The 26,571-nt window shown below is 45.5% G+C and overlaps 2 protein-coding genes across 3 annotated transcripts in view; one reads left to right on the top strand and one right to left on the bottom strand.

The window, feature by feature from the left end:
• LOC135820993 (UV radiation resistance-associated gene protein-like) overlaps positions 1-4,491 on the bottom strand; it is a 30,861-nt gene extending 26,370 nt beyond the window's left edge. Inside the window, exons 1-3 of the mRNA XM_065334053.1 lie at positions 4,326-4,491; positions 1,179-1,293; positions 820-854 (exon numbers count right to left, since the gene is read on the bottom strand). Coding sequence (XP_065190125.1) covers positions 820-854; positions 1,179-1,293; positions 4,326-4,385 — 210 coding nt within the window. The 5' untranslated portion in view covers positions 4,386-4,491. The remainder of the gene's footprint in view (positions 1-819; positions 855-1,178; positions 1,294-4,325) is intronic.
• A 661-nt stretch (positions 4,492-5,152) lies between these two features.
• LOC135820965 (leukocyte receptor cluster member 8-like) lies at positions 5,153-24,611 on the top strand. 2 transcript variants are annotated; one of them, XM_065334026.1, is made up of 15 exons: positions 5,153-5,411; positions 6,934-7,083; positions 9,373-9,451; positions 10,972-11,503; positions 12,985-13,243; positions 14,002-14,247; positions 14,869-15,012; positions 16,567-16,920; positions 17,302-17,425; positions 17,959-18,051; positions 18,871-19,008; positions 19,381-19,449; positions 21,142-21,271; positions 21,743-21,950; positions 23,716-24,611. In XM_065334026.1, the coding sequence occupies exons 1-15, from the start codon at positions 5,407-5,409 to the stop codon at positions 23,906-23,908; spliced, it is 2,724 nt and encodes a 907-aa protein (XP_065190098.1). In that variant the 5' UTR covers positions 5,153-5,406; the 3' UTR covers positions 23,909-24,611. The 2 variants fall into 2 exon arrangements, with proteins under 2 accessions (XP_065190098.1, XP_065190105.1); XM_065334033.1 differs by having other exon boundaries at positions 5,154-5,411; positions 14,005-14,247.
• The last annotated feature ends 1,960 nt before the right edge of the window (positions 24,612-26,571 follow it).

Genomic DNA, 26,571 nt, shown 5'->3' with positions numbered 1-26,571 from the left:
GAACACACCACCAGCACACAGTTAAAAATAAAATAAATAAACTGTGCTCAATGTGATGCATAACAGTAGTATATCATGCACTTGAGAGGTGCTCCACCTTCCCCCTCCTTATGTTATTTCTATAACTTAGAACCTTCCAAGCTGGAAGGCTGTTGGAGTGCGCATCCAAGATGTGCTAGAGCTGATTGCCAGTTAGGTGTAGAACGTCAGTACCGTTGGTCAGTGTCGTGCAATGCTACTGCATGAGCTGATTGTAAAGTAACTGGTGGTGTCAGTGGATAATTATAGCGTAACTTGTAGCTCTTTGGTCCTTTTTTCTTCTTATACATTTTTCATGGATTTGCAATTTTGCATTATGCGATTTGGTGGTCCAAATATCCAGGAATACAGTTGCAACTGTTGAAACATATTTCCAACTCGACTAAACTATAGCTTGTCCTGGAATACTCTGGAACATACATGTATGTTTTGCTCTCTGCGTAGGTGACAAACAGTGACATAAGCTTAGCTGCTAGTGGTCCTAACGAGGTTTGACTGTATACGAAAACAGTTCGCTGCAAAGATTCAATTCTGCATGGGTTTACACTTTACAGGGGCATGACCAATGGTACGCTATATCACGAAATTCGTTATCGGTGAATGGGCGAGTTCATTATAAGCGGAGTCGATTGTAGTTTCCGATGACTGCACATAACACACTCTCGATTTCTAGAACAATTCTTGATGAATAAAAGTGTCCAACACCATCACACACACACACACCCACACACACCCACGCACGCATGCACGCACACACACATATATGTCACCAGGCCTTACCAGTGAATTGTACACTGTTTCGCTAGTATAGATAGCTGAAAGCACAAGAGAAATACAGCACATACACGCGCGCACACACACACATGCACACATAGACTTGATTGGGATCGGTTTGGCCAGTCACTCTTAGCTCCGCTGTTGGAACCTAGCCAAGTCGAAACAGCTAGCTGTCCGGAGATCGGGTCCCGGATCACACATACATATGCACACGCATATAGTGCACACTTGTATATATGGCACACATGCATGGATGAGCGCGCACACACACACATGCACACATACACACACATGCATGGATGAGCGCGCACACACAAGCACACATACACACACATGCACACCCACGCAGTGATAGCAAGTACCTGTGTCCAATGTCGTCGACAAGTACAATGAGAAGTGGGAATCAAGCAGGGCATGGCCGCAACCATTAATGTTGAGGTTCCGTGCTGATATGTTGGTCAAATGACGCAGGCGCCGCTATTGAAAAGGCATATAACAAAGCAGATATAATGAAAAAAACTCTAGCAATGCATACCGTAAGTGAGTTTTCATTTCAAAAAAAGTAGAAGTGCACTTTTCTGCAAATTTTCAGCAAGGTCTTCCAGTACTAAACTTTTCTAAGGATCCACAAACCCAGCTACTATATTACTTTTCTCACTCCAAACATTCATATAATGGTCTCTCTGCTGCAAAGGCACTTCAGGTTCACCAAATGTTCAGGCATGGTCCATCATGAGGGTGAAGCAGTAAAAACTAAAGGCCAGCAAGCAAGGAATACAGTAGATATGTTGTGAGGTGCTGTAGGAAAGTGATAAGAAGAATGTGAAGAAACATGATGTGCTACCATGATTAGGTGTGTACTTGTGGAGAATAGCAGCGCTGGTGAAAGGTGTTGGGAGAAAGGGTGAGAGAGAGAAGTAGAGAGCTGTGCTTCTGTGTTAGTGCAACATAGAAATAGAATGATGTGTAGCTGGAGCCATACGTGTGAAGCCAAAGTTGAACACAAATATTTGCTAGGTACGGCACAACCAGCTAGCATACACATGCACCAAACAGTGTTGTGCCAGCATGTGCAACATCACAGTCTATCACAACACCAACATACAATGTGAAGTATGTTGCTGTTGTGATAGACTGTGATGTTGCATATAATGGCATAACACTGTTTGGTGTACATGTACAGTACATGTATGTGTATGCTAGCTGGTTGTGCCGTACCTGGCAAATATTCGTGTTCAACTTTGGCTTCACACGTATGACTCCAGCTACACATCATTCTATTTCTATGTTGCACTAACACAGAAACATGTTCGCACACGTACACAGCTCTCCACTTCTCTCTCACCCTTTCTCCCAACACCTTTCACCAGCGCTGCTATTCTCCACAAGTACACACCTAATGTAGCACATCAAGTTTCTTCACATTCTTCTTATCACTTTCCTACAGCACCTCACAACATATCTACTGTATTCCTTGGTTTCTGGCCTTTAGTTTTTACTGCTTCACCCTGATAATGTACCATGCCTGATAATAGGGTGAACCTGAAGTGCCTTTGCAGCGGAGAGACGATAACTTGAGTGTTCGAATTGATGTCAGGGGTTTTAAGCATGATCTTCCAGTATTCAGGGATTTTCAGCAAGGCCATTCAGTATTCAGGGATCTTTCGGCACCATCAAGCTGGTCTTCGCTTCACAGTTCTGTGCATATACCAAAAAAAGGGCTAGATATCAGGTATGTTCTAGAACCCTTACTAAGACTGTGTGTTTGACCTGATACAGCACGATACCTGTACTCTCGTACACGTACCTTGTCAATGTGCATCTGACCTGAAACAGGACAGTAGTTAGACACGACTGTACATAATTGTGCTCTGTATACCGGTAGTATCATGTGCAGTGGTAGCGTGCGTGGCACAGTTTTTTCCTTGGCGTTTAACGCCTGCCTGCGCACTACTCATGCGCCCACTGCCCAGCACCTTCAATGTGATAATGGCCAGGGTGCATGGCAACTAGTACTTATCAGCTTTCCAATAATGTATCACATGTCATGGTTGACTGATTCTATGATAAATTGTCTGGTCATGGTATTTTTCGTTTTCAAAGGGACTTTTCGGTATTTCGGCTATGGCGCTCCTCGAGGACCGTGCCACCCCACCACCGTGTTCAGCGGCCTCAAAGTAGTTTAGATGGGTTTACGGCAAGGTTCTTCTGCGTAGCCACTTCAGAGCTGTTTGAAGAATTAGCGCCCGATGCCTGAAGTCGACAATTGGAGTGCACTGTGTGAGGAGAGAGCTCTGCCGGTGACAAGCAAACCGATTTTTGGCTTGTGAATCCATGGCCTTTGATGTTGTTTATTTCAATACGGTGGACGTGCTTCAGCAGGAGCTGATTAGTTCAATCTGTCAAAGCACAACTCATCCTGACCGACACCCATGGCATGGTGGTCTCTCCGCCACTGATACTACGGAGGATTAGCATCGCATTCGTGTTCGCCCTCCAAGGAAAGTCGAACTCAGTGACGGAATTCGCGTTATGAGAAGGATTAGCAAACAGAATTTGCACATGGACGTTGACACGTCGTACATTGTGTACAGACAGTACAAAGTAGTAAATGTATGACTGCCCTGACACGAAACCGCGATTCGTGTGTCGACTACTTTTCCGAACGAAAAATGTGAAAGTTTGCAATCCAGTTCGCGAACCGAAAAATGTTCGCGAACACGAACGCGAATATCGTCTTGCTAATCCTCAGCAACACTTATTGTTCATACTTTCCCTGCGTATTCATGATTATTCGTGAGGTCAAAGAAACCCAGGTTTGCCATCCCTCCGCATGCAATTGCATACATGGCTTGAGATGATAGAATACCAACTTTGTGGCCTCGTAACACCGGTATGGGTAAAAGAAATTGAGATGAGTCGCAAGTTCTGGTTTACCGGGTATGTAAGTAAAGTTTGCACGTCCGCGTTACCACCGGCTATACAATTGCGTTGAGAAACACAACCAGCTTAGGAAGTTTCGCATGTGCCAGGCCACCACCATGCCTGTGCTACCAGGGTGGCAGATGCAGCGCCTAACGGCGAGGGTGAGGTGTTAAGTCTCACAACCAATGCCTGACAAGGGGGCTAACCTCGTTAGCTGCATCCATATATATATGTTTGTCTCTTTCCCTCAAACCCGTTAATATATATATATATATATGTATATAGTCTTGCTAATAGCAAGAGTCCATAAACACTTGCTAATAGTCATCAGCAAATCACGTGTTCACAATATTATGTATGTTTAGTAGTTTACCAAAATAGTATGTGGCAGTTTGTTGAATAAATAATTTGAGCAGAAAGCCACTCACGTTCCGCTACAACATATGATTGAAGTGGAATAAGAGATGTTCTTCTCGCTAATTCGCCTACTAGTAGTTGAAGCATGCACCAGAGATTTATACACAGCGATAGCACAAATGTATAAACAAAATAGAACACTGTTCGAAACAATTGCATCAATGTACCTGCTGAGTGGGCAGCTCGACATGGTGGACAGCCAAAGGCGGCGGAAAGCCACTTGACATGGCTGCATCTGGTCAGCATTGCAATTTACTGCATATTTGCAAGACACTTGGCCAAAAAGACAAAATAAAGTGACACGAACATGTTTTGCTATTTCGAATTTCTTTGGGCTTGCCATTGGTACATGTACCGGTAGACCTACGCAAACCACACTGTGACTGTGACACAGCATGATTCATCGATTGTCAAAGCTGCAAGAAAAAAGTCATAAAAAGGGAAAAAAGAACAAAAAGCCCGTAGTACGCGTATACGTAGATCTACCCGGGCCGCGCAGTACGAGTCGTAGTGCTGACCCGAATTTGCTAGCAATTCTTCTAGCAAAATATCGAAGAATTTTGAAAGGGAATTTGCTGGCAAAATGGAGCAAAATATCGGTGTGTTGGCAGGGAATTGGGAGATTTTACACATATACGGTGCACATGACTCATTTCGGCACAATTTTACCAACACGTGACTCACTTTTTCTCATTTTTGCCAACACGTAACCCACTTTCGGTCAGTTTTCTCACACGTGACACAAATTTTGGAGCAAAAAAGGAGCAAAATATCGAGTGGCCTAGCAAAATGAAAGCAAAATTTCGACGATGCACGAGCAAAATTATGCCGCAAAATATCGAGATTCAGCTGGCAAATTCGGGTCAGCACTACCGCGCAGTAGAATCTACCCCCCGTACCGATTTTTTTTAGTGACCCCGGCTATTTTCGTGACCGTGTTGATAATTCAATGTATTTTGTATCTTCAAGAGTTGAGCTCATGAGTCAAGGGAGAACAATTCACAATCAGAGACATTGTACTCGTAATGTGATTTTACAATACTAGTAGCAGTGCTAGTGATGTTGTGAGCTCTCCGTGTGCCAAGCTTGTTTGCCCTTCCAATTTGTCTCGCAGTCGTAGCAGGACATGCACTGCAGTTACTGTGCACTGTTTTTGTAGCACCCTCAATATTCTAGTAGTACATTTCTTCTGTTCTGTCTATCTCTGTATTCATTCTGTATTCAAGGCCTCGCCCTGGTCGGGAAGTTATGTGGTAAGGAATCTTCCAACTCTTGTCTCATATCAGGAGAAGTTGTCTCCTATCTTTTTTTAAAATATGCTTACCAGGTAGTAGCCCTAGAATTAAAAGGGGTACGGGTAATCACAGGTACAATGTAGATAAAAGATGAGAACCTGGTGACGAAATAGTGCTCTGTGGCAGTCGACAGTTTTGTAAAACATTGCGATAAGTGGGTCTATCTTTGTGTCATGTTTTATGCCTTGTTAGTTACTGTTTGTAAGCTAACAACCTTCGTGTAGTGTGAGAAGCCCAAGTAGAATATGTCTGCATCCAACACACTCAATTTCAATTAGACTTAACAGTGTTGTTTTCTACACAATACAGTGCTCAATAGTCAGCAGGTTGTTGTGACCAGGCCAGTAATATGGTGGTACTTCTATGCTCTGCTCTACGTTATGGGAACGCAACGTGAAGAATCCCGGGAACGCTTTTCATGTTCCCGTAACGTAAAGGAAACCTGTTCTGCTCTACGTTCACGAATATAAATCATGTGGAATGTGTAATTTCCCATTCCAAATTTGGCAGTTTTCTGCCTGATTTGAATGACACCCACCAGATCCGTATGCATTTTCTTTGCGTGTGCCACAATGTAGAGAACCTCATCTACGCGTAGAAATCTGGACCCAAAACACGCGAAGCCGTAGACTCTAACCCAGACACCTGTTCTCTACGTGATTGCTCTACGTTTCACGTACAGCACAACCTAACTACAGTGTTGGCCAAAGAAATCCAACTTCATGAATAAAGTAACGCCACGTTAGAGTGCACGGACCAGTGTGTGTACTACATGTTAGGGCTGCGTAGAGCCTGGTGCTTATTTCATTCATGAGGTTGGATTTCTTTGGCCAGCACTGTAGTATTGCACCAATACGACAGAGCAAAATACTTGATCAGCTGACAGTACTGTTTGTCCCATTATGTTGTTGGACTAATCAGTACGACTCACTGAAACATAGTACGCCCGATAGATCTAGAGTCTGGACCTACTCCTTGTACAGTAACTGGTAAAGCAGTGGGTTGCACACTTCACGAACTGCCCAGGTACTACACTACATGAGAGTTCTCTGCCGCTTTCACTGCTGGAGCGATGCACTCAATGTGTGGATAGCATTGGTTGTCTCTTGTAACACATATTTTAGTATGATGTTACTTGTCTATCCTGCGAACTGCCGTGGTAATTGTTCGATATCTGGTAGTTTCTGCAGCATATACTGAGCATTTCTCCATCAGACAGGGGTGTTTATTCATAGCTTCTGCATGGAATAAGCAACAACACCATCATAGTCTGCTATGATTGCAGCACAGCACATAGCAGACTGCTTTACTCTATCAGTTATTATTAGAATTCTCAGCGCGTACATGTACATGCACTCATACTGATCTAGCAGATATTAGCGTGAGAGACCTCATCAAATCGGTCAATGGCTTGTGTATTTGTGTGAGATTGCCTGCAGTGTTGATAAGGGACTTTGTCGATTCTTTATTTGCATTTCAGGTATTCCAACCAGCAGCAGCAGGCAACTGCCACTACCCCTACCACGGCATCGAGCACAGCGGCATCGGCAACTGCCTCCACAACAACAACGCTAGCCGCAACAGTTACCATAACGCCATATCCATATTCCTACGCACAAGCTGCTACAGGGTATGTATTTGTTGACCGAACACTTCCACTTCAACTGTAAAACAAGAAACTTAGCGAGAAAAGAGTTAAACGAATTCTGAAAAGTCCGTTGGCTGTTGGTACTTCAGCTTTTTCCTATGCCACAGATCCAATTTGGGGAAAGGGGCTTTGGACAAGGTTCAAAGGGTACAATTTATTATAGTTGGGCATGATTAGACATTTATAATCTATAACATGCAGAGATGGACGATAAGAGAATGTCTCTTCCAGGTGATGGATGAGAAGGTGCGGTTGGCTTCACTTATTCTCTGTGGTAGGTCTTCTTGTGTTACGACTCTGACGAGTCTTGACCCAAGGGTTTTGGTGCACTTCCTATTGCTTTTTTTTTTCTTGATGCTTCATAATCCAGTTTTATCGACCTTCAATCAGAGGTGATCTTCTGCGAAAGTGGACTCGCACTAGTATACATTATCTTGTAGAGTTGTGGAGTGGGCATTGGTAATGTGTACAGTTGTGTCATCAGCATATTGCGAGAATGGGAAAGCCTTGAAGGAAGCGCAAAGTTCGAAGGACACTGTTCGTCAATCTTCCTCGTGGCCCCTTTAGCATTCAAGTACATGGGGTCTCCCTGCTGTCGGTGCTGAAAGATCGGTTGAGATGCCTGTTCAGCTTCTAATAATGTATTGGAGGCTAAGGTATTTATGATGGAAGTGTCAATGCCAGCCTCAGCCATTCTGCTCGGTGCATTTTCTGGCACGATCATGTCGAAGGCACTGCTGAAATCTAGCAGGGCGCCAGAGTAGGACCGGTCCCTAAGCAGGGCTCATTCACACAGCGTGCTGATGATGAAGTCATTCACATAGCATGCTGATGATGAAGACTCCATCAGCTGTAGAATAGTCTGCCCGGAAATCAGCCTGAGACTGTCTAACGAATGACTGTGTGGTCAGAGTACACCAATCTTTAAGGATAGAGGGTAGCGCCTGTCGGACAACTGGTAGCAACATCACCGGCCTGTAGCTTTTGGGGACACCAGCAGACTTATTCAGCTTGAACAGAAGAACTACAATGCCACACTGTAAATCGTCAGGGCGGTGGCCGAGATGTTGAAGAATGCTGAAAGCCAACCGGCAAGTACTCCACCGCCATATTTCAATAGATCGACATTGATGCCGTCGATACCTACTGCTCCACCTGATCATGGTGTCTGGATGGCTTTGGAAACTTCAACAGGATAAAAACTGTTGACACGTACATTGCTAGAAGGGTGTGACGACAGAGACCCCAGTAGGTCGGGGCGGTAAAATATGGAAAAACAGTGTTCAGTGAATTTGAACTGACTCCAGTCCTTGTCAGAAATCATGTGCCTTTGTCATCTTTCAGATGATTAGGAGACATTGACCTATCTCTGTAGTAAGAACGAGGGTTGGACCTTAGAGAGTCGCCAGAGTTGGCTTCGTCTTGCCACAACTGGGCACCTTTTTGCCGTAGTATCGACCGGATGTGATGCAGTATCTCCGAGCTCTCTTTCCTGAGTTAAACCCGATCTCCTCTACAGGTTCAGCATGGATTCTGGAGTGCAGATCTTGTTTCTTTGAAATATCGGCAATAATCGGATTGGACCTACACAATGTGCGTGATGGTGTCTGTACAATCGGATGCAGAGCTATGCATAACTGCGGCGAAAATGAAAAATTCAGGCTCCGTAGAGCGGGGGGGGGGGGGGGGGGCTGACTCATAATGGTCTTGCTCCGAGGAGGCTACACTGTGTCCTTCATCAGATACTCCCTAAGTATCGAGCTTTTGCATGAGCATAAGACCGCATTGCAATGATAATGTAACGGAGCCCAACCAGACCACCCCACTTATTTTGAGTGCAACATGGCCGATTTTTATTTGCTTTATTTTGGAGTCGCTCGATTGGGGTACTATGTATTGCAGCCTCTTCAGATCAAGAGCATTCAAGTCAGTATCCAGAAGACTACGCCTTCTGAATTCTTTATTTATGCCATGATCCAGTTATACCGCTTCAAAAGGCCTGAAGTGTGTACAATTGCCATATGCAAATACTTCAGTACGAAGTATACATAGTCTTGTGGATCCAAGGGATTCCGGGAAACCGAAATATCATTATGACTCCAACCGGCTATGATGTAGCACTTTCAAACTCTATTTTTTGTTTGTGTTCTTCGATGGTCTGACTTGAAAAATTGGAGTTCATTTCCAAGAATACCTTTGTACATGCGTCTGGGTAGTGTCGTATTTTAATTGTGTGTTGTACTGTTTTCCCTGGATTGTTGTTCTTGCTAGATATGTTGCTCCTGCTCCGTATGGTCAGTATGCTGCCACCATGGGATATGGTACACACCAGCAAGCGCAGGCACAACAGGCAAGTGTTAGCCAGAGCAGATTGTTAGCCATATTCAAGACGCTTTTGCTGTATGGGACGTTTTGTCATGGGATTTTTTTCAGATGACGGTGCCCAGGAGCAATTACCATCAATTTCTGGCTGATGTTAAATTTTAACATGGAAAAATGTAGGCACAAGTTATGCGATCGAGCCCACCAACCAAACCAGATTACGTCTGACTGTTCAAAATCTGGTTTGGTTTGTGGACTCGATCGCATAACTTGTGCCCACATTTTTCCATGTTAGGCCACACCAAGTTAATTTTATGTTTCGCGTCGGACATTTTCTGGAAAAGCACGCGGGCGGGCGGGAAAAAAACTCCATTCTAAGCGTACTGAGCCATGTTGCACACAGAATGGCACTACTAAACTGTCGTTAATATTCAAAACGACAACAAGTCGCCACAGGACAGCTGGCAGACTGGGCTGGAGTGATACAATAACAAATTAACAAAATTAATTTCATGGATGGCTCCTTCTGCACTTTGTTTTTGACATGAGTCGAGTGGAATTCCGCTCCATCACGATCGTGGAAAATCTCAAAGTCCTTGACACCTGGAATCTCCGCTCGCTTGGCGAGCAGGCCCTACTGTACGGCTTGGAAAAATAGAAATTGTCATCGCTCGCACCTTCTATGACCACCGCCTGGAATGCAAGATTATGGAGAAGCTGATAACCTCTGATCTGCCATACTGGCTAGAGAATGTTCGCCAGAACAGCCATCGATTGACTTGTCTCGGTTCTTTTTTTTCTTGTCAAGGATTCGAAAAGGTACGCGCGCCGTAACGCGAAACATAGAAATAACTTGGTGTGGCCTTACAATTTTTTCCTTGGCTCGCCATCTGAGCTCTCTATGAGAAGTAGGGATTAAATGTGAGCATGATTCATGGCTATTTGAGGTGAAATTAATTGCTCCTGGGTTAATAATGGAAGAGAAGCCCCCCCCCCCCCCAAATGGAATTACTGTACAGATTCAGCCTAGCATGGACTTTGCCGATTGCCTAATGCGGATCGACGTTGAACAGCGCAGCAACTGCTACATTGCATGCTCTATGAAATGTATGAGATTTTCACAGCACGTCCTAGTTGTCACGAAAGCCTCTTTAAAACCGAACTGAAGGCAACGGAATACACTGAAACATGTGTTTAGAAATTAGACTATTCCTTTCTACATGAGCTTCCAAAAGCCCCTGATTACTAAATGCCAGTAAATGGGCTTCAGGGAAACCAAAATTGCAACCATGTAAGCAAAAGAAAAGTCGTTTGTCATCGACAAAATATGAACTTTGAGTAAGGATGCTGCTTTTCCATCTCTTCTTTCACACTGTCTGCCTCTGGGCACTGGGCAGTCCTTAGACAGTGGGACACCCACTGCCTGCTTTTTTTTCTTTGTAAACAGAAGTTACGGTTGTGTTGGCCGCTGCAAAGTCTAATAACGAATTTTTCTGTGTTGTGGTTGTGGTTGCTGTCTTGCCTGCCGTTGCTGACGTACGATTTCAGAGTACGTATGGCGTTCCTCCCCCTCCCGGCACAGAGACTGCTGCCGCTTCCATGCCCGCCTCTAACTATGCTATGATGTACGGCAGTCAAGTTCAGCCAGTGCCACAGCAGCAGCAGTCGCAGTTGCACCAGACTGGTATTGCTGCTTGGGGAGGACAGCAGCAACAGCCATGGGGTGGCTGGACCAGCGCCAGCTACTATGGGGCAGCTCAGCCGCAACAGCAACAACAACTACTACAACAACAGCAGCAGCAACAACAACAACACTCGCAAGCTCAGATGACCTCACAAGGTCAGCCGCAAGCCACCCAGCAAGCTAGGCCCCAGAAACAATCGCGCACTCAGCACTCGCTATTAAAACCCAGGGGGCCACACACCATAGGCCAGCAAGGATCAGCACTCCCAAGCCAGACTCAACTGTCACCGCCTCCACCGCCACCTAAGCCTGCAGTGCTACCGACTCCTGTGACGTCAAGTTCAGTAGCTAGTCAGAGTGGTGTGACTGGCGCTGAATGTACTCAGGAGACACGGAGTAAGTACTGTAGCAGTAGTAGTAGTTTGTATCGGCTTTATACCCATGTACTGAACCAGTAATAGCACTCCACTGTGTGTCCACTGGTTGCCAGTAAGGTTCATCTCTGCCTTTCTTTACTTGTACTGTAAAGAACTGTAAGTCAACAAATATTCGGCGCATATTTATTTTCGGCTATTTTCGGCCTGGTCATATTGGCCGAAAATTTGTTGCTGCCGAAATTTTTGTTTTGCAAGGTTCAGCGTGTCAGTGTATACAGGTGGCAGCAGTACAGGCCGAAAATTTGATGCGGCTCAAATGGGTTCTAGCCCTGGAACGCCGACAATTTGTCGACTTATAATACATGGGTGTTAGTGTACAGTCAACCTTGTGAATAACTACCTCGGATATAAACAACTCGCAAATAGCAGCAACATCGTCAGACCAAGGAGCCACTTAACCACATACGTTTAATTAACAGCAATACCGTATTTCCCCGTAAGTAAGTTCTCCCCAATGACTTAGTACCCCCCTATAAAAAATACACTTTCCACTGCCGAGGTTATCACCCCGAAAGATAGTAAGTTCGTACCCGTCCTACATGTACAGACACCGTACAGTACATACATCATATGCACGGACACTAGAGTTGCGCAGGCTTCCCACTGTGTGTCATTTACCCCCGATAAAAAGTACTCCCCGTATGATAGTACCACCCCCGAAAGTTAGTACTCATGTGGCTGCTAAGTTCGAAAGTTAGTACGTACTAACTTACGGGGAAATACGGTATCGTCAGACCAAGTAGCCACTTGACCACATACGTTTAACCTCGCGCATAACAACAAGTCGCGAATGGCAACACTTTTCTCGTGTCCGATAAAGGGTCGTTATTCGCAAGGTTGACTGCAGTTTACTATCCTGTATCCATGTGCTTAGCCCTTTGCTGTCCACAAATACCAGTAGACCAGTTGGGGAATATCAGTTCAACAATGCATTTTCAAATTGCCGTGACTCCATCAATTCAGGGTTTCTCCTTTCCTGTTAGCTGCTGCGGTCATGGGAGCACAAATTCCAGTGATAGACTGGGCTAATGGGACTCTGCAGAAAAGGTGAGCTCCATGCGAGCAAGGAGAGTGGAATGGCTAAAAAAAAAGATCGCCCCTCCCATTAGCCCATGGCTGGAGTGAGGTCGCTGGGCTTCAGTGCTGGTCTTATGGCAGTATAATGGCAACCTCCCCCCCCCCCCCCCCCCCCCTGACATCGAGTTTGGGCTCAATTTGTTCCTCTCATCATGAATTTTCCAGGATGCCCAAGATCATGGAAATTGCCCGAATAAAACCAAAGCTATTGGTTAGAGAAAGTAAAAGATTTAAAAATTCAAATTTACCTTGCAGTAAATGTATTGTATAGCAAAGGATTAACCACTTGAACGTGCTCTAAAACTAACCCCTGGATATACTCGTTTATGTCTCTGTTTCTTGCACTTGTTTTGTTCATACCAGCCGTGAATGCTCCGGCAGCAGGCAGCAATCCTGCTGCAATATCTTATGCAGCTGCTCTTGGACAAAGTAATCAGTCTGGATTGGCAAGTAACCGACAGCAGAAGAAGCGCAAGGGCGGCTTTGCTCCTCTCAAAGCTCGCAATCGCTGGGACACACCATCGAACAGAGTAGAGAATCGGCCAGGTGGTGGGCAGCTTGATGGCGTCGAGAATCCCGCTGCACTCTCTTCAACAGCAACCCAGTCAAGTACAGGCCAAAGGTATTCTTGAGCTTTTCCTTTGTTCTGATTCAGTTCAGATGATTTCAGTACCTGTGCAGTATGTGTTGTTGGCATTAATTTTGTTGCTCGCTCTATTGTAAATGTACTTACCCCTTTTTTATTACGCGCGCGCGCGCGCACACACACACACACACACACACACACACACACTCATGCGTGCAGGTTACACTGACCTGCAGTATGGTAAGGATGTGACTCAGTCCTCGCTGATCCGCTACATGTAGATAATGTGCTTTCCCTGACCCGCACTGTATTTGAGAAGTCCTACAGTGTCGAAATAATGGAGAAAAACTCAGACATTGCCATGGGGAAATGTGTATATATGATATACAAGTATTTTTAATGTTTTGTTCAGTAGATGAAGGATCCTGTAAGGCAGCGTGACTATGACTTGTGTACTATCATGCATTGCCTAGTCCTGGCTGATTTTCTGACTCCGTTTTTGTTTTGTGGGGCTACTACAGTCCTGCTCAATGAAATCCAGTCGCATCACTCCAGTTTGCGCCTTGCACCTTTTCGCAGCCCTGTGTTCGCAGGTCTCGGGCTGCGTAACGCCCGGTGCGTGATTGACGCGACTGGATTTCATTGAGCAGCACTGTAGTAATTGCAAGACTGTGCACTACATCTTTTTTGACGATACGTGTACTTTCTAAACGGTTGGATGGGTACTGTCTGGTTTCCCTTATCTTGTCTGAATTCGCATGTCTGGTTGTTCTTGTATTCTCTATCATCCAAAGTAGCAGTGCAAGCTCAGGGCCACCAGCGACTGCACTTGGTGCTGCTGGTTCTTCTCAGACTGCTGGCAGCTATGCTCATGCATCGTCTAATGGTGCACGGCCTGGTGCACAGCCTAATGCACAGCCTAGTGCACAGCCTAGTGCACAGCCTAATGCACAGCCTAGTGCACAGCCCGGTGGGCAGCCCGCGCATATCCCCAGTGCTGATGACGCCAACGACACCACAAAGTGGCCACCAGCCATGAAGTGAGTCCTGCTGCTGCTGCTTGTTATTTCTACATTGGTACAAGTCTCATTGTGTACCTATAACTTTCTGGATAATTACGAACGACTTCGCTCGCTCTGAGTTATTGGAGCCGATGGCTGAGACTCTCTGCTAACTAGTAGGTGTTCTTTTTAAAGTCAGGAGTTGTGGTTGATTAAGTGTATGCATGTATGCATCTCATGATCAGGCGTCAGATGCGGCTCCTAAACGGTGGGGGAGGATAGATCAGATCCACCAACCAGAGGCCAAAGGCCTAAATCCCATTTGCCACATCCATGTTTTTACTCATGCCATGCCACGAGTTCCCAATTAACTGTGGGTCGCAGCACGGTTGGAAAAAATCCTTCCGCTTCTGACGTCTGATCATGGGGTGGTGGCGTCCCACGGAAGCGGAAAGGTGGTTCTTGACCAGGGAGTTGTACGACTCCTTGTTCTTGACCTGCCCGGTACGTGAACCCGTCAATTTTTTTATTTTTTTTATTTTATTTTTTTATGTATGCATCTCCGCCAAGTGGTTAAACTTCTGTAATTGACTGTGCATGATTCGCAATGACTTGACATCGCCTTTGCTTTCTCTGGCCAATGTTTCTACTGTTCTTCAGGGAATACGTTCAGGATATCTTTCAAAGTTGCAAGACAGACGAAGAGAAGGATAAATGTGAGTCATACCTGCGGGATATGTTGCAGAAGTCATTCAGAGATGGCTGGGCGTGGACCACAGACTGGAAGGCGAAGCCTCGCTTTAGGTAAGCTGTGTGCAAAGTCATTGTGCAATCACCACCGCTGTGTATTGTGTGTGCGTGTGTGTATGTGTGTTTGTGTGCGTGTGTGTGTGTATGTGTCGTGTGGTGTAGACCAGGTGTGCATTGGTGGTCGATTCACATGGCTTCGCCAGTTGTGTGGATTAGACAGTTATCTGGCGCAAGTCTTCATCTGTCTCATTCAGACCTTGTTCGCTATCGTTGCTATAAGAGAAAATCTGGGGGTGCACATCCAGTGCATTTGCAGATTTGCGTGCTTCTCTTGCGACGGGCGTATACATGGTACATGGTGTGTGTATGTGTGTGGTGCATGTTTGTGTGTTTGACAGACAGACAGACATAGGGACAAACGGACAGACAGAGAAAGACACACAGAGGCAGAGACGGAGAGAAAGAGGGGGAAGCACAGCTAGAAAAACCGCTTTAGTTGATAGGAGCAAGTGAAATAGTGGATTGAGAATCTGGGGATTGATGATGTTGTGAATACAATTTGTTCGGACAATAAATGGCCAAGTCATTATGTATGACAATGTGTATATGTACACATGTGCGCTGTCCACCAAAGGTGGGATAAATACTGGTTTATAGCTGAAGAATTGTGCAACTTTTTGTACAGGTAATAAAAACTATACAGGTGAGAAATGATAGTAAATTCAGCAAGTGCAGTGTGACAATGGACATGCATGTGCAAGTGTGTGTGAGTGCGAATTTACTGGAATAGTGTGAGTGCAGTGACATTTTCTTTTTGTTTACAAAGATTTGGATCACGAATGCGAATGTAGACTGCTTCTAGAACTTTCAACTGCTTGAAACTACTTGCAGAACGAACAACACTGAACCAAGAATCATCATAACTTTCACGACACACTGGGTTGGACAACAAATGCAATTTAATTGCCGATGTATTCTTCTTCTTCTCACCGCCTCACTGGGTCTCTGACCGCCACCGTCTTTCACACCATCAGCACCATCATCGTCTCTTTGTACTTCGAAGTAAACAAAAAGAAAATGTCACTGCACTCACACTATTCCAGTAAATTCGCACTGACACACACACTTGCACATGCATGTCCATTGTCACACTGCACTTGCTGAATTTACTATCATTTCTCAATATAAATAATTATTATAATAATAAACACAGCTCGCATCTTCCCTGAACCTGTTAGACAGGAGCAGAGTCGACGCACCTGTCAACAGTGTCAAGCCAAGTTAGTCTATCTCCTGCAGCTTGGAGAGCGCTCTCCACGGAGAGATCCGCTGCCTTCAGGTCGTGCCGAATCGTATCTATCCACCGCAATGGTTGGACGGCCACGGGGTTTTTTTATGTCGTTTGTGTTGATTGATAGCTCCAGTGCTTGGAACGAGGCAGATTCTGGACCCTCTCGCACCACATGGCCAAACCACAGCAGCCTGCGTCGCCGGCATGTGGCACTAACTGGCTCAATAACTGTGCAAAAAATTCCCAAGTTTGTGCTAATTGTGCAATTGTTTATCTTATTTTTCTTTTACCTGTCCTTCTCTGTATTTCTACTTTAGTTCCGAGGATGTGCCCAGTCGCACACAACCTACCACTGGCAGTACACATGTGTCACGCTGGCAAACTGCTTCTGGTACAGGAGGGGTGACTGGGGCGACAAGCACCGGAAAGCGGGGTCGAGGACGGGGCCGAGGCCGTAATGTCTTCAGAGGCCAGTCCGACTCCTACCGCCGCCGCAGAAGTCGCAGCAGCAGCAGTAGCCGTAGCAGTCGTAGCTCATCCTATTCTGATTCGGATGATTCAGAGAGCAGTGGCGCAGGTCGGTCCACCACCTTTGCTCGCGGTCGGGGTAAAGACATCAAAAGCCGGCTTACTCAAGTAGCGGCTGGCAAGAAGAAGAAAAAGAAGCAAAAGTGAGTTTTGTCTGCTATGTTGTTACTGTGGCATAGTAAGACATGGCTACTGTTAGCACTGCATAGTGTCAGGCACTTTACATTGTCAGCCATGCCCTGGCCGCTGGGCGGTGTTACCACTTGTTGCCCAAACCTATTTGTTATGTGTATTTGTGGGTGGGTGGGTGTGGGTGGGTGTGGGGGTGTGTGTGCTTTGTCCAGTCCTGCTTGTTTCAGCTCATATTGTAGATTGTTTGAATATATTGCAGGTTATATGAATCCTGTCAAGATGTGAGTTACGAGCGTGCCTGCCTGCATGCAGGTACATGTGGTAGTTATGGTAGCTAAAGGGTTAACAATATCACTATTGCTTCTTCTCATTTTTGCTTCTCATTTTTACAGGAATTTGACTTTCAGCCATGAGATGGATGCTGGGAAGTTGAAAGTCAGGCAGAATCGATTTGTGCAGCAGCGCTCTATGCCGCAGTTTGAGCGCACGTCAATCATGGATCACATATTTAGAATGGTACAGTGTATGGTTGTGTGTGTGTGTGTGTGTGTGTGTGCGTGTGTGTGTGTGTGGGTAGGTGGGTGCACGTGTGTGTGTCCGTGTGTGTGTGGGTGCACGTGTGGGTATCTGTGTGTGTCCGTGTGTGTGTGTGTGTGTGTAGGTGTGTATGTGTGTGCATCACACGCACACAAACATGTGTGTATGTGTGAGTGTGTTGAGTAGTGTTGGTTCAAAGTGGCTGCTATGCTTGTCATGTATTCCCAATTGAGTTTGAGCAGTCCTTTGGGAGTGGAAGTGATAATAAACTTGCAAGTTTTTTTCATCTGTTACAAAATTTTGACGCCAATTTCTTTGGCCGGTTAGCATCGAGCGGCGCAATCAGAAAAATTATATTCAAGCACGAAAGCCATGTCTTTGCTGTCATTGAGAGCAGAGACACTGGGCTCTGAATTTGTGTGTGTGTGTGTATGTGTGTATGTGTGTGTGTGTTGACATGGTTTGTCATGGTTGTATCACTATGCTCTTCTCTGTGTTTTCGTTTTGTTTAGAACAACGACACAGGTGAGGACCGTGAATCAGCATCAGCCAAATTCACCGGCACTTGCAAAGATTTGGAGAAACCCTATCTTCGACTGACTTCTGTGAGTGGTATTTCTGTGCATTATTTCACCTTGTTGATAAGACGTGTCGAGGAAGTATAGGGTTCAAGATACTTCATATGCATTTTGACTTTATACTTTGTCTCTTAGGGTTGCTTCACATAAGCCAAATCGGCCAGCACAGTGCTCGTTGGGCCAGCTCTCGATCACCTTCGTTGCCCAAGGAGATTTTGTACATACAGTTCTAAGGAGATCAATCATGTGCATATGGTTCCAGAGACACTGTAATAGAACAAGTGGCCAAATATAATGACAGAATTTCCCATTGGAACATGAATTCTACGCTTCAGGACAGGACGAGGCTTTCGGTGATGGCCACTTGGTAATACCGTTTACTGCAGGCCATTACTTCTGCACCTTCTACACTGCTGTTCAGTCAGGGACGGTGTCGAAAGTTTGCATGTAAACTTCCAGACTCATTGCTAACGGAACACTCTTCCTGCGACTGGCTCCATGTCTTTGATACTAAATGTAGTGGTTAGCTTTACTGTTGTGGACATTACGACCCGGTGGAATGACCTGGACGGTTGCCCTTAGGACGTACATGCACTATAGTTCACGTGCACACTGCAATAATGGACTGGTAGTGTCCAGCACGTATTAGAGTCATATGAATGTGCAGCATGCGTAGTGACGGCTGCAAGGCCAGCGCCCAGTGGCCGCATGATTTCTCACCTGACTTCAATGTCCATAACAGTAGATTGTTATCTCCTTGTCGCCTTATTAAATAATCTTAAATAATTTGTGCCCTGGTACAAATAGCCAAGTGTCTCCCTTTGTGTTGTTCTCTTCTTTTTCCAGGCACCATTGCCGAACCAGGTGCGTCCTGAGTCAGTACTTCATAAGTCCTTGGAGCTGGTTAAGCAGCGCTGGAAAGCACAAGCGTGCAAGTACCTGACCGTCTGTGAACAGCTCAAGTCAATCCGACAGGATCTAACGGTACGTGAGTGTGTGCATGCGTGTATGTGTGTATGTGCATGTGTGTAGGGGGGGGGGGGGGGGGGCTGTGCCCAACCAGAGACTTTGCATGTTTAGTGTGCTCATTCACAGCTACAATTTGGCATGCATATTGGGTTCCAAGTGCCATTTTGAATAAGGTGCAGAAAAGACATACGATGTATGCGATGTATGTCTTGTATTTGAAGTAGTATGAAAGCTGGCCCTACCCAGGCAACACATATCTGCTTTTTTGAAGTTACAGATAATTAAGTGACACCCTGCAATGTAGAGATTTTATATTATCAATGTTGAACCATGGTATAGTTCCTTCACTAAAGACCGGAACTCTATTTGGCTACTTGGCTTGTGCAGATCCAGTGTATTCGAAATCCATTCGCCATCGAGGTGTACGAGACACATGCAAGGATTGCTTTGGAGAACGTAAGTGTCTGCTACATGTCATTTATTACGGGTTTTGGGATTAGTCGACAGGAGTGTTGCTGCTATCATATTTTTTGGGGGAGGGGGGGCGCTGACACATCGATGCGATGTCCCACCTGGACAGTTTCAACGACTTCAGTCTGCAGGTCAGCACTACAGTATGTTTCGGTCTGCAGCACTGCAGGATATATCTCTTGTGATTACTAGTAGTATAATCAAGAGTATAATAACCTCCCAAGAGTGTGCAACTCTGCATATGGGGTCTCCGACGGCGAAAACTCACATCACGTGTCTCAGTGTCTCGTACTACATACAAACGAAGGATAGCGTGCGCGCAATCCGAACATCATGCTGGGGATTTGCATACCGTACCCGCAGTGAGTTTCTGTCAAAGACTGCTTTTTTATTACTCCGCTGCTCGCTAAAAGCGGGCTGGAAACGTACAACTGCGACACTGCACCACGTGATGTGAGTTTTCGCCGTCGGCGTACCCCGTAGAAAGGGTATCAGGAGTTGCACACTCTTGGGGGGGGTTATAATAACTCTTGGTATAATATAGTAGACCATTGCACTCCTCCGTATACATTTAAAAACAAGACAAAATGACCACCAAAAAACAAGAATTAACCCTTTATGTACGGAAAAATGTACGCAGACTGAATTTGATCTCGATTCACTTCAAATTCCATAGTTCTCCGGGTCATATAAACTTTGGTCTCCTTTTGACGATTTTTTCAATCTTGGGCTTCCTGGAAAGCTCGTCGCAAGAGGAACACATTGAGTCCACACTTACCACCACGAAGGTCAAAACGCCAGCGCTACAACCCAGCGTCTTAGTTGCAACGCCAATATTCCGACAGAAATCGTCTTGTATCAGCCATTTCGCTCTCCTTGTTTGTAACAACTAAATTTTTACTTTCAAAAAATTCGCAAACTGCCATGAGTCCGTTTGCCATTTTGAACGTGTTTCTACGTCACTGCATGCCCAGAATGATGGGGAAATCCCTCATTCAAATTTGCGCCCGGGGCTATTGAGCGACAATTTCCGCGATTTGACTTTCGAGCTTTGTAACTCTGGAACCGCACATCGGAGTGCTTCCGTTATAGTTCCAATGGACAGATGGGAGTTTTCTCTTCGACTTACATATTTTAGTTTTTGGAAATAACCCAGAGATGACTGAGTTACGATCGATTGAAATTTTGAAAAGTTTCGATCCTCTGGAAGTTGTACAGTCCGTACACAAAGGGTTAACATTCATTGTTATAGAGAGGTATCAGAGCTCACACTCCCCATACGGTGTCAGAGTGTATTACATGCTCCCCGCTGCCTCAAACTCGGGGCCTCTTGATTCGCAAGTAAGCCCTTGATCACTTCGTCAAAGCGCTGGTAATCGCTGAGTTCCGATAGTTTTTTCAATGTGTGCCCATACCAGTGAAGCCCGCGCAAATTTGAGAGACTCAAATGTGCGTTTGTCAAGTTTCCATGCTCATGGCTCGACTTACATGTGATGTATCTTTGGTGCCACAGGTCACAGCACTCCTGGATTGGTTCTGCCGACAGCCAGAAGTTTCTCCTTGATCTGGATTTAGAGATCATTAATTTTGAGTGTGTGTTTCTTCCACGCACCACTCTACTGTAATGTTCGTGTTACTGTACATCATTTTCTTTTCTCATGCTGTCGAAATGTTCAGAGAGACCCTGAAGAATTCAACCAGTGCCAGACGCAGCTCAAGGAGCTCTATTTTGAAACAAATGAAGGCCATCAGGCAGAGTTTGCTGCTTACCGTATCTACTACAACATGTTTACCAAAAGCTATCAAGGTAAGTGGCAAAGAATTCATCTCTTCTGCTGCTGCTGCTTACTGTGTGAATGTTGAATGTTTGTTTCAGCTTGATGCTGGCTAGAATTAACAGTCAGATCTGTTTTAAATAGTTTTAGTAGTGATTCTCTGTGAATATCTAGTGCTGCTGCTGCTAAAGCCTCTTGTACGGTTCAGATGTACGAGTGCTGCTGCTACTGATGTGCCTCCCTACCCCCCCCCCCCCCCCCCCCCTTGGCTGGTACCCTGATACACCCATTCATACACAGTTGTATAACTTCAGCCGCGACTTGGTCTTGCGCACCACAGGCAGAAGCCAACCCTGATGGGATCCAGTTGGTGGGGCAGTCTCTTTGCAGTTTCGCTATATGTACCATGTGCTGTGTACTGTGTCTCATTGTGTGTGTACATGGTGTGTGTGTGTGTACGGGTGTGTGTGTGCGCGTGTGTCACTGTGTGTTGTGTTGCACAGGACTTGCACATGAGCTTCAGGGCCTATCAGATAGTTTGCTTTGTGAGCCATGTGTTATGCACGCACTGGCTGTAAGAGCAGCCTGGTCGGAAGCCAATTATGCCAGATTTTTCCACTTGTATGGCACTACTTTCCACATGGGAAGCTATCTGCTAGATTTGTTGTTGCCGCGTGAACGCTTAGCTGCAGTTAGGGCCATGGCAAAAACGTACGTATTATCTTCTGGTGATTGCTTTTGTGTTTTCTTCCATTGTGTTGTCGTCCGTGTTGAACTTGTCTCCTGTATTTCTGTAGTGGCTCTGTCTTGAGGGTAGGGACATGTTTGCGCATGAATGGTGCCGTATAAAACAAACAGCGCACCCGGACGACAGGATCTCGTCAAAAATCAAAATGGCGACTGAAAATGCTCGCGTTGCATGTGCTGTCAGTTGTCAGTGAATATTGAAAAAAAAATTTTTTTTTAAAGTACGCACTTAAAATAACCATACATTCAGGACAACAAGAACTTACGCAAGAGAGACAGAGACAGCGACAGAGGCAGAGAAAACTTTTCCACTAGTACTTTCATTGCCTCATACACATAGAAGACATGATGAAAAGGTGCAAGTGTGAAGAACACCCTACCCCCACCCCAAGCAAGCGTGCAATGTATTGCAACAATCGACAACCAATGGACAAAACTAACGAGTTGTTGCCGACCTACCAAACAGCTAACCAGGGCGCGCTTTTTTGGTTTCTTTACACTTGCACCTTAATTTTATTTCGTCTATGTGTATGTGTATGAGGTTATGCATGTTACCGTGTTGTTTCTGGCTACTCTCGCTTGTGCTGTTGCTATCACATCACTACTGTGTAGAATTCATTGGGCTTGGTCAGTTTCTTTTTGCCTGCATTCCACCTGATGACGAAGGCAGTGAACGTGCTAGTGCAAAAGCTTTGAAAATGTTGATTCTTCCTACTTGAGCGCCATTCATGCATGGTACATTTGCTTGCTTCGACCTAGATTAAGATTCACCAGAACATCAGGGTTGGTTGCTACTTCACCTGTTTGGGATCGGCCAGAACATATGCTTGCTCCGGCTTCAGGGCCAGAGCAGTTTTAATTTTTTCACAGTCAAACCTGGCGGGAACATCGACTTTGTCCGAAATGATCACGTGTTTACGTTTTGTGGGGCATTTGGCATGCCGTATTTTACCAGTTATAAGTCGAACTTTTACGTCCAAAATTCGAAGAAAAGAAGTGGGGATAAACTTACAACCAGGATTCAAGTTCTAACCGGTAACTCCTGGTAACTTGGCAGAAGTTGGAACTGTTCTAACACAAGACACATACATTTGACTACAGGCTTTTCGAGTACAGGTTTTCGTTAATGCTGGATGTACGTGCAGTGCGCCTGCATGTACTATGCACTGCGCATAGGTTTCCGAGAAACTCAAAGTGAAGTGTGTGTCGTAGGCGCAGCTTGTCGCAATTGTCGCATTGCGGAAAGTGATATTGTGAGTCATACTTTAGGGTTTCGAATCTGTTCATACAGGCACATGTGCTGGCAGTGTGTGTGTGTGTGTGTGTGCACTGGGTCTACCAGTGACAGTTTTGGGTTTTTACCAAGAGTACAGAACTCCCCAGGAGAGTGCAACTCCCGCATACCCTGCTGTCCCGACAGAATTTCATTATTTTTATGATGCAATGCTCCTTTGCAGCTTGCACCAGTGATTTACGACATTTGTACGAGGTGTCAACATATCACACGGTTTTTTTCCTTTGCACTACTTGTACAGGATCAAAATTAATGGGGCTTTGTCCACCACAGGTTCAGGGTACGTCTGATAATACGTGTACAGTGCGCATTGCATCATAGAAATTCTGTCGAGACAGCACCCATAATGGAGTTTTCACACTCTTGGGGGGTTATGTACTCTTGTTTGTTACTAATTGTTTGTGTTGGTTTTCCCGTGTACCTATACACTACTAGGTATCGGCCGTCGCTGCCAGTTGAGTTTGTTCAATCTCAGCTTGGTTTCACCACCGTAGAACAGTGTGTAGCGTTTTTATCTCTTCATCAGGCCAGCTTTGCCGATGCAGCATGCACTGTGCTGGACGGCAAGCTCACTGCAGGCTCTTTGTCCGCCTCTGTAGTGGCGCCTCCTGCTGAGAAGGAATCTTAGCTTGGCCAACCCACGCTGGTCTAGTGGGTATTTCATTTCCTCCTCCTTCTTTGTCTCTCTCTCTCTCTCTCTCTCTCTCTCTCTCTCTCTTGTTCCACTTGGTTGAAGGATTTTTAATGATATCCTCTCCTAGATCCTGGTCCCGCTTGATGGTTGTGTCCTCTCTTCTCTTCTGTTTAGTACAGGGTATTTTCTTTGTGCTGCGGCTGCTGCTGATAGTGCTGATAGTGATCATCATGATCATAAACATATGAACGTACGTCGAAGTAATGTTGCTTTACATGTTGAGTATGCCCTTATTGGTTTGCACTGCAGCACTGCCCAAAGCCATGTCACTCTGTTCTGGCTGCTAGTAGCAAATTGGCACTACTCTTCCAGTCTCCGCAGCTGCAAAGGGGTATTCATTCAGCTTTCCTTGTTATATTTTCTTCATCTTTCTCTGTACTTAATCTGCATACGTGAGTAATGTTTTGATATAATGTGAATGTTGAATATTGATGTATCACAGTACCTCCTATTGTAAATGTTTACATTCTAGACATGTTCATGCCTTGTTTGTGTATTATTCTATTGGGACTTTGTACATAGCTATGGTCTCACTGGGATTAGTCTAAGTTAATCAGTCTGTTGTACTGCCCATTGAGATCTTGTATCTTGTTTGTGCCTATTCAAGTTTGGAATTCACAGAGATGTTCAAAGTGAATGACCCAGGGCTCTCTTGAGTGGTGTGAGCTGCCAGTATTATGTGATGCAATTCGGATATTGATTGGTCGAGGAATGAGAAGTCCAACGTGCCAAATTAGTTAAAGTTACCTTTGAAAATTATCATGTTTAACTCACGGTCTTCATAATCATCATACTCGTCCAACCGATGTCACCCTCACCCTGCGAATAATCAGCTCATCTCTTCCGTAGCTCCACTTCTCCTCAAGTTCCATCATGACCGAACATCAATGCAGGGGCTGGACGGCGAGTTCCACTTCTCGGGCAGCGGAGGTGCGATGTACGCACTGCGCGCCGCCCGCGACTATGACATGCACCAGCAATCCTGCACACATGCACCCGTGCACCGCTGTAAAAGGAGAACCAGCTACGGCTATGCTGAGTACTGGCATTGTGCAGAAACGAACTACCGTATTATCTCTAATATAAGCACGGTCCTTTATTTTTTCAATGTACCTCCGCCCCGTGCTATTAATGGAGACGTTCCTTTATTGGAGACTGTTCCATTATTATTTCAACCTCATTTCAGAGGCATGTTGCCATGCCAAATTCATGTCAAACACACACATTTCAGGGTTTTTTCACCGGTACAGATAATTAATTTACACAGTGTGCTTATAATGGAGACTGAGCACTTTATTATTTGAACGCCGCCCCAAGGTGTTCTATTATTGGAGACGTGCTATTATTGGAGACTGTGCTTATATTAGAGATAATACGGTATACATCAATTTCGAGCAATATCCATAGCCTGCAGTCATATCATGGCTGCTAAAATCCAGACTACCAGAGGTCATGACTTCGTAACATGCATAATGTACAAATGTAATGTACATGTACACGGAGTTTTGCGGACTACCCGCCACTATCTCGTCCGCTACGGGATACCTGATGAAGGCTGATTCACTCGCATCTTCTGCTACATGTACTGTATCAGTGTGAGAAAGAACTTTGAAGAAGACGAGTTCGAGCATACAATACCGTGACTGTATTGCCATGATTTCTACCCTGCTTTTCATTGAAAACACTATCTGCATGACCTCCGAACCCTTTACCATGCAGACCGCCAGCACTGATCAGGTGCATTGTACACACTGATGATTGTATAGCCTACATACTAGAACTGTGGTATAATCGTGTAGTTATACTCCTACCTCCGAAAGGATGCCAAATTATGCTCCAAATTTTCAACCACCAAATTATGCCAATAACTATGCCGGCATAATCCGCCGGTGCCATGGCTAGGCATGGCTAGGCCTAAAAGCAACAACTACATGTAAAAGGATCCCAGATGGGTCAATGCTGAGAAACCCGTACCGAAAATGTATTTCTATTTTTATTTAAATTGATGGTAGTGGTGGTAGTGATGGCGGTGTGTGTGTGCGTGCGAGTGTGTGTGCACGCGGCCGCGCGTGTGCGTGGTCGATGCGCAACACGCTTTACTTATTGCGTTTTAAATAATTTGTACAAAGGATTGGTTCTTACCAGTATCACCTGAGCCTGAGCTGAGGAAGACATGGTGATGCCTGCCTCCATGCGCATAATTATGCTTCCCATTACCGGGTTCGCGTCATGTCAGCGGTCTTCCTCATCACTGCAGTCATCCGAGTCGCTGCTCGGAAACCAAGTCTTGCGCCTTTCGTCCGCCGACTACAGTGGGCACGGTTCCGGCCGCGCGCACAGCTACAGGCATATCCGCTGGCGTTGGAGTGGTGCCGATGACTGTGCGTGCTCGTGGCTGGTAGAGTCTACGGGTGTCAATGCTGCTGCTGCAACGGCAGGCTCAGACAAGATGGAGGTTGCTAAGCAGTCGCCGTCGACACCCCTACCTACCTTGGCTTGAGTGTCTCCTCCGTCATTGACTGCACTCCACTAACCCAATGGCAATGACCACACAAACGGTCATTTCCCGCACGCATAACAAGGTTCAGCGAGGGGTG

Source organism: Sycon ciliatum, chromosome 1 (assembly GCF_964019385.1).
Source record: "Sycon ciliatum chromosome 1, ocSycCili1.1, whole genome shotgun sequence".
NCBI classification, from domain to species: domain Eukaryota; kingdom Metazoa; phylum Porifera; class Calcarea; order Leucosolenida; family Sycettidae; genus Sycon; species Sycon ciliatum.
Note: the sequence above shows the minus strand (reverse complement) of the source record. Positions and strands in the feature narration are given on the sequence as shown.

Bases quoted from the DNA above. Each gene is read 5' to 3' on its own strand.
- LOC135820965 (XM_065334026.1), top strand. The intron at 9,452-10,971 runs GCAAGTGTTAGC...GTACGATTTCAG, and splicing joins AGCAAGCGCAGGCACAACAG to AGTACGTATGGCGTTCCTCC. The intron at 19,009-19,380 runs GTACGTGAGTGT...TGGCTTGTGCAG, and splicing joins CAATCCGACAGGATCTAACG to ATCCAGTGTATTCGAAATCC.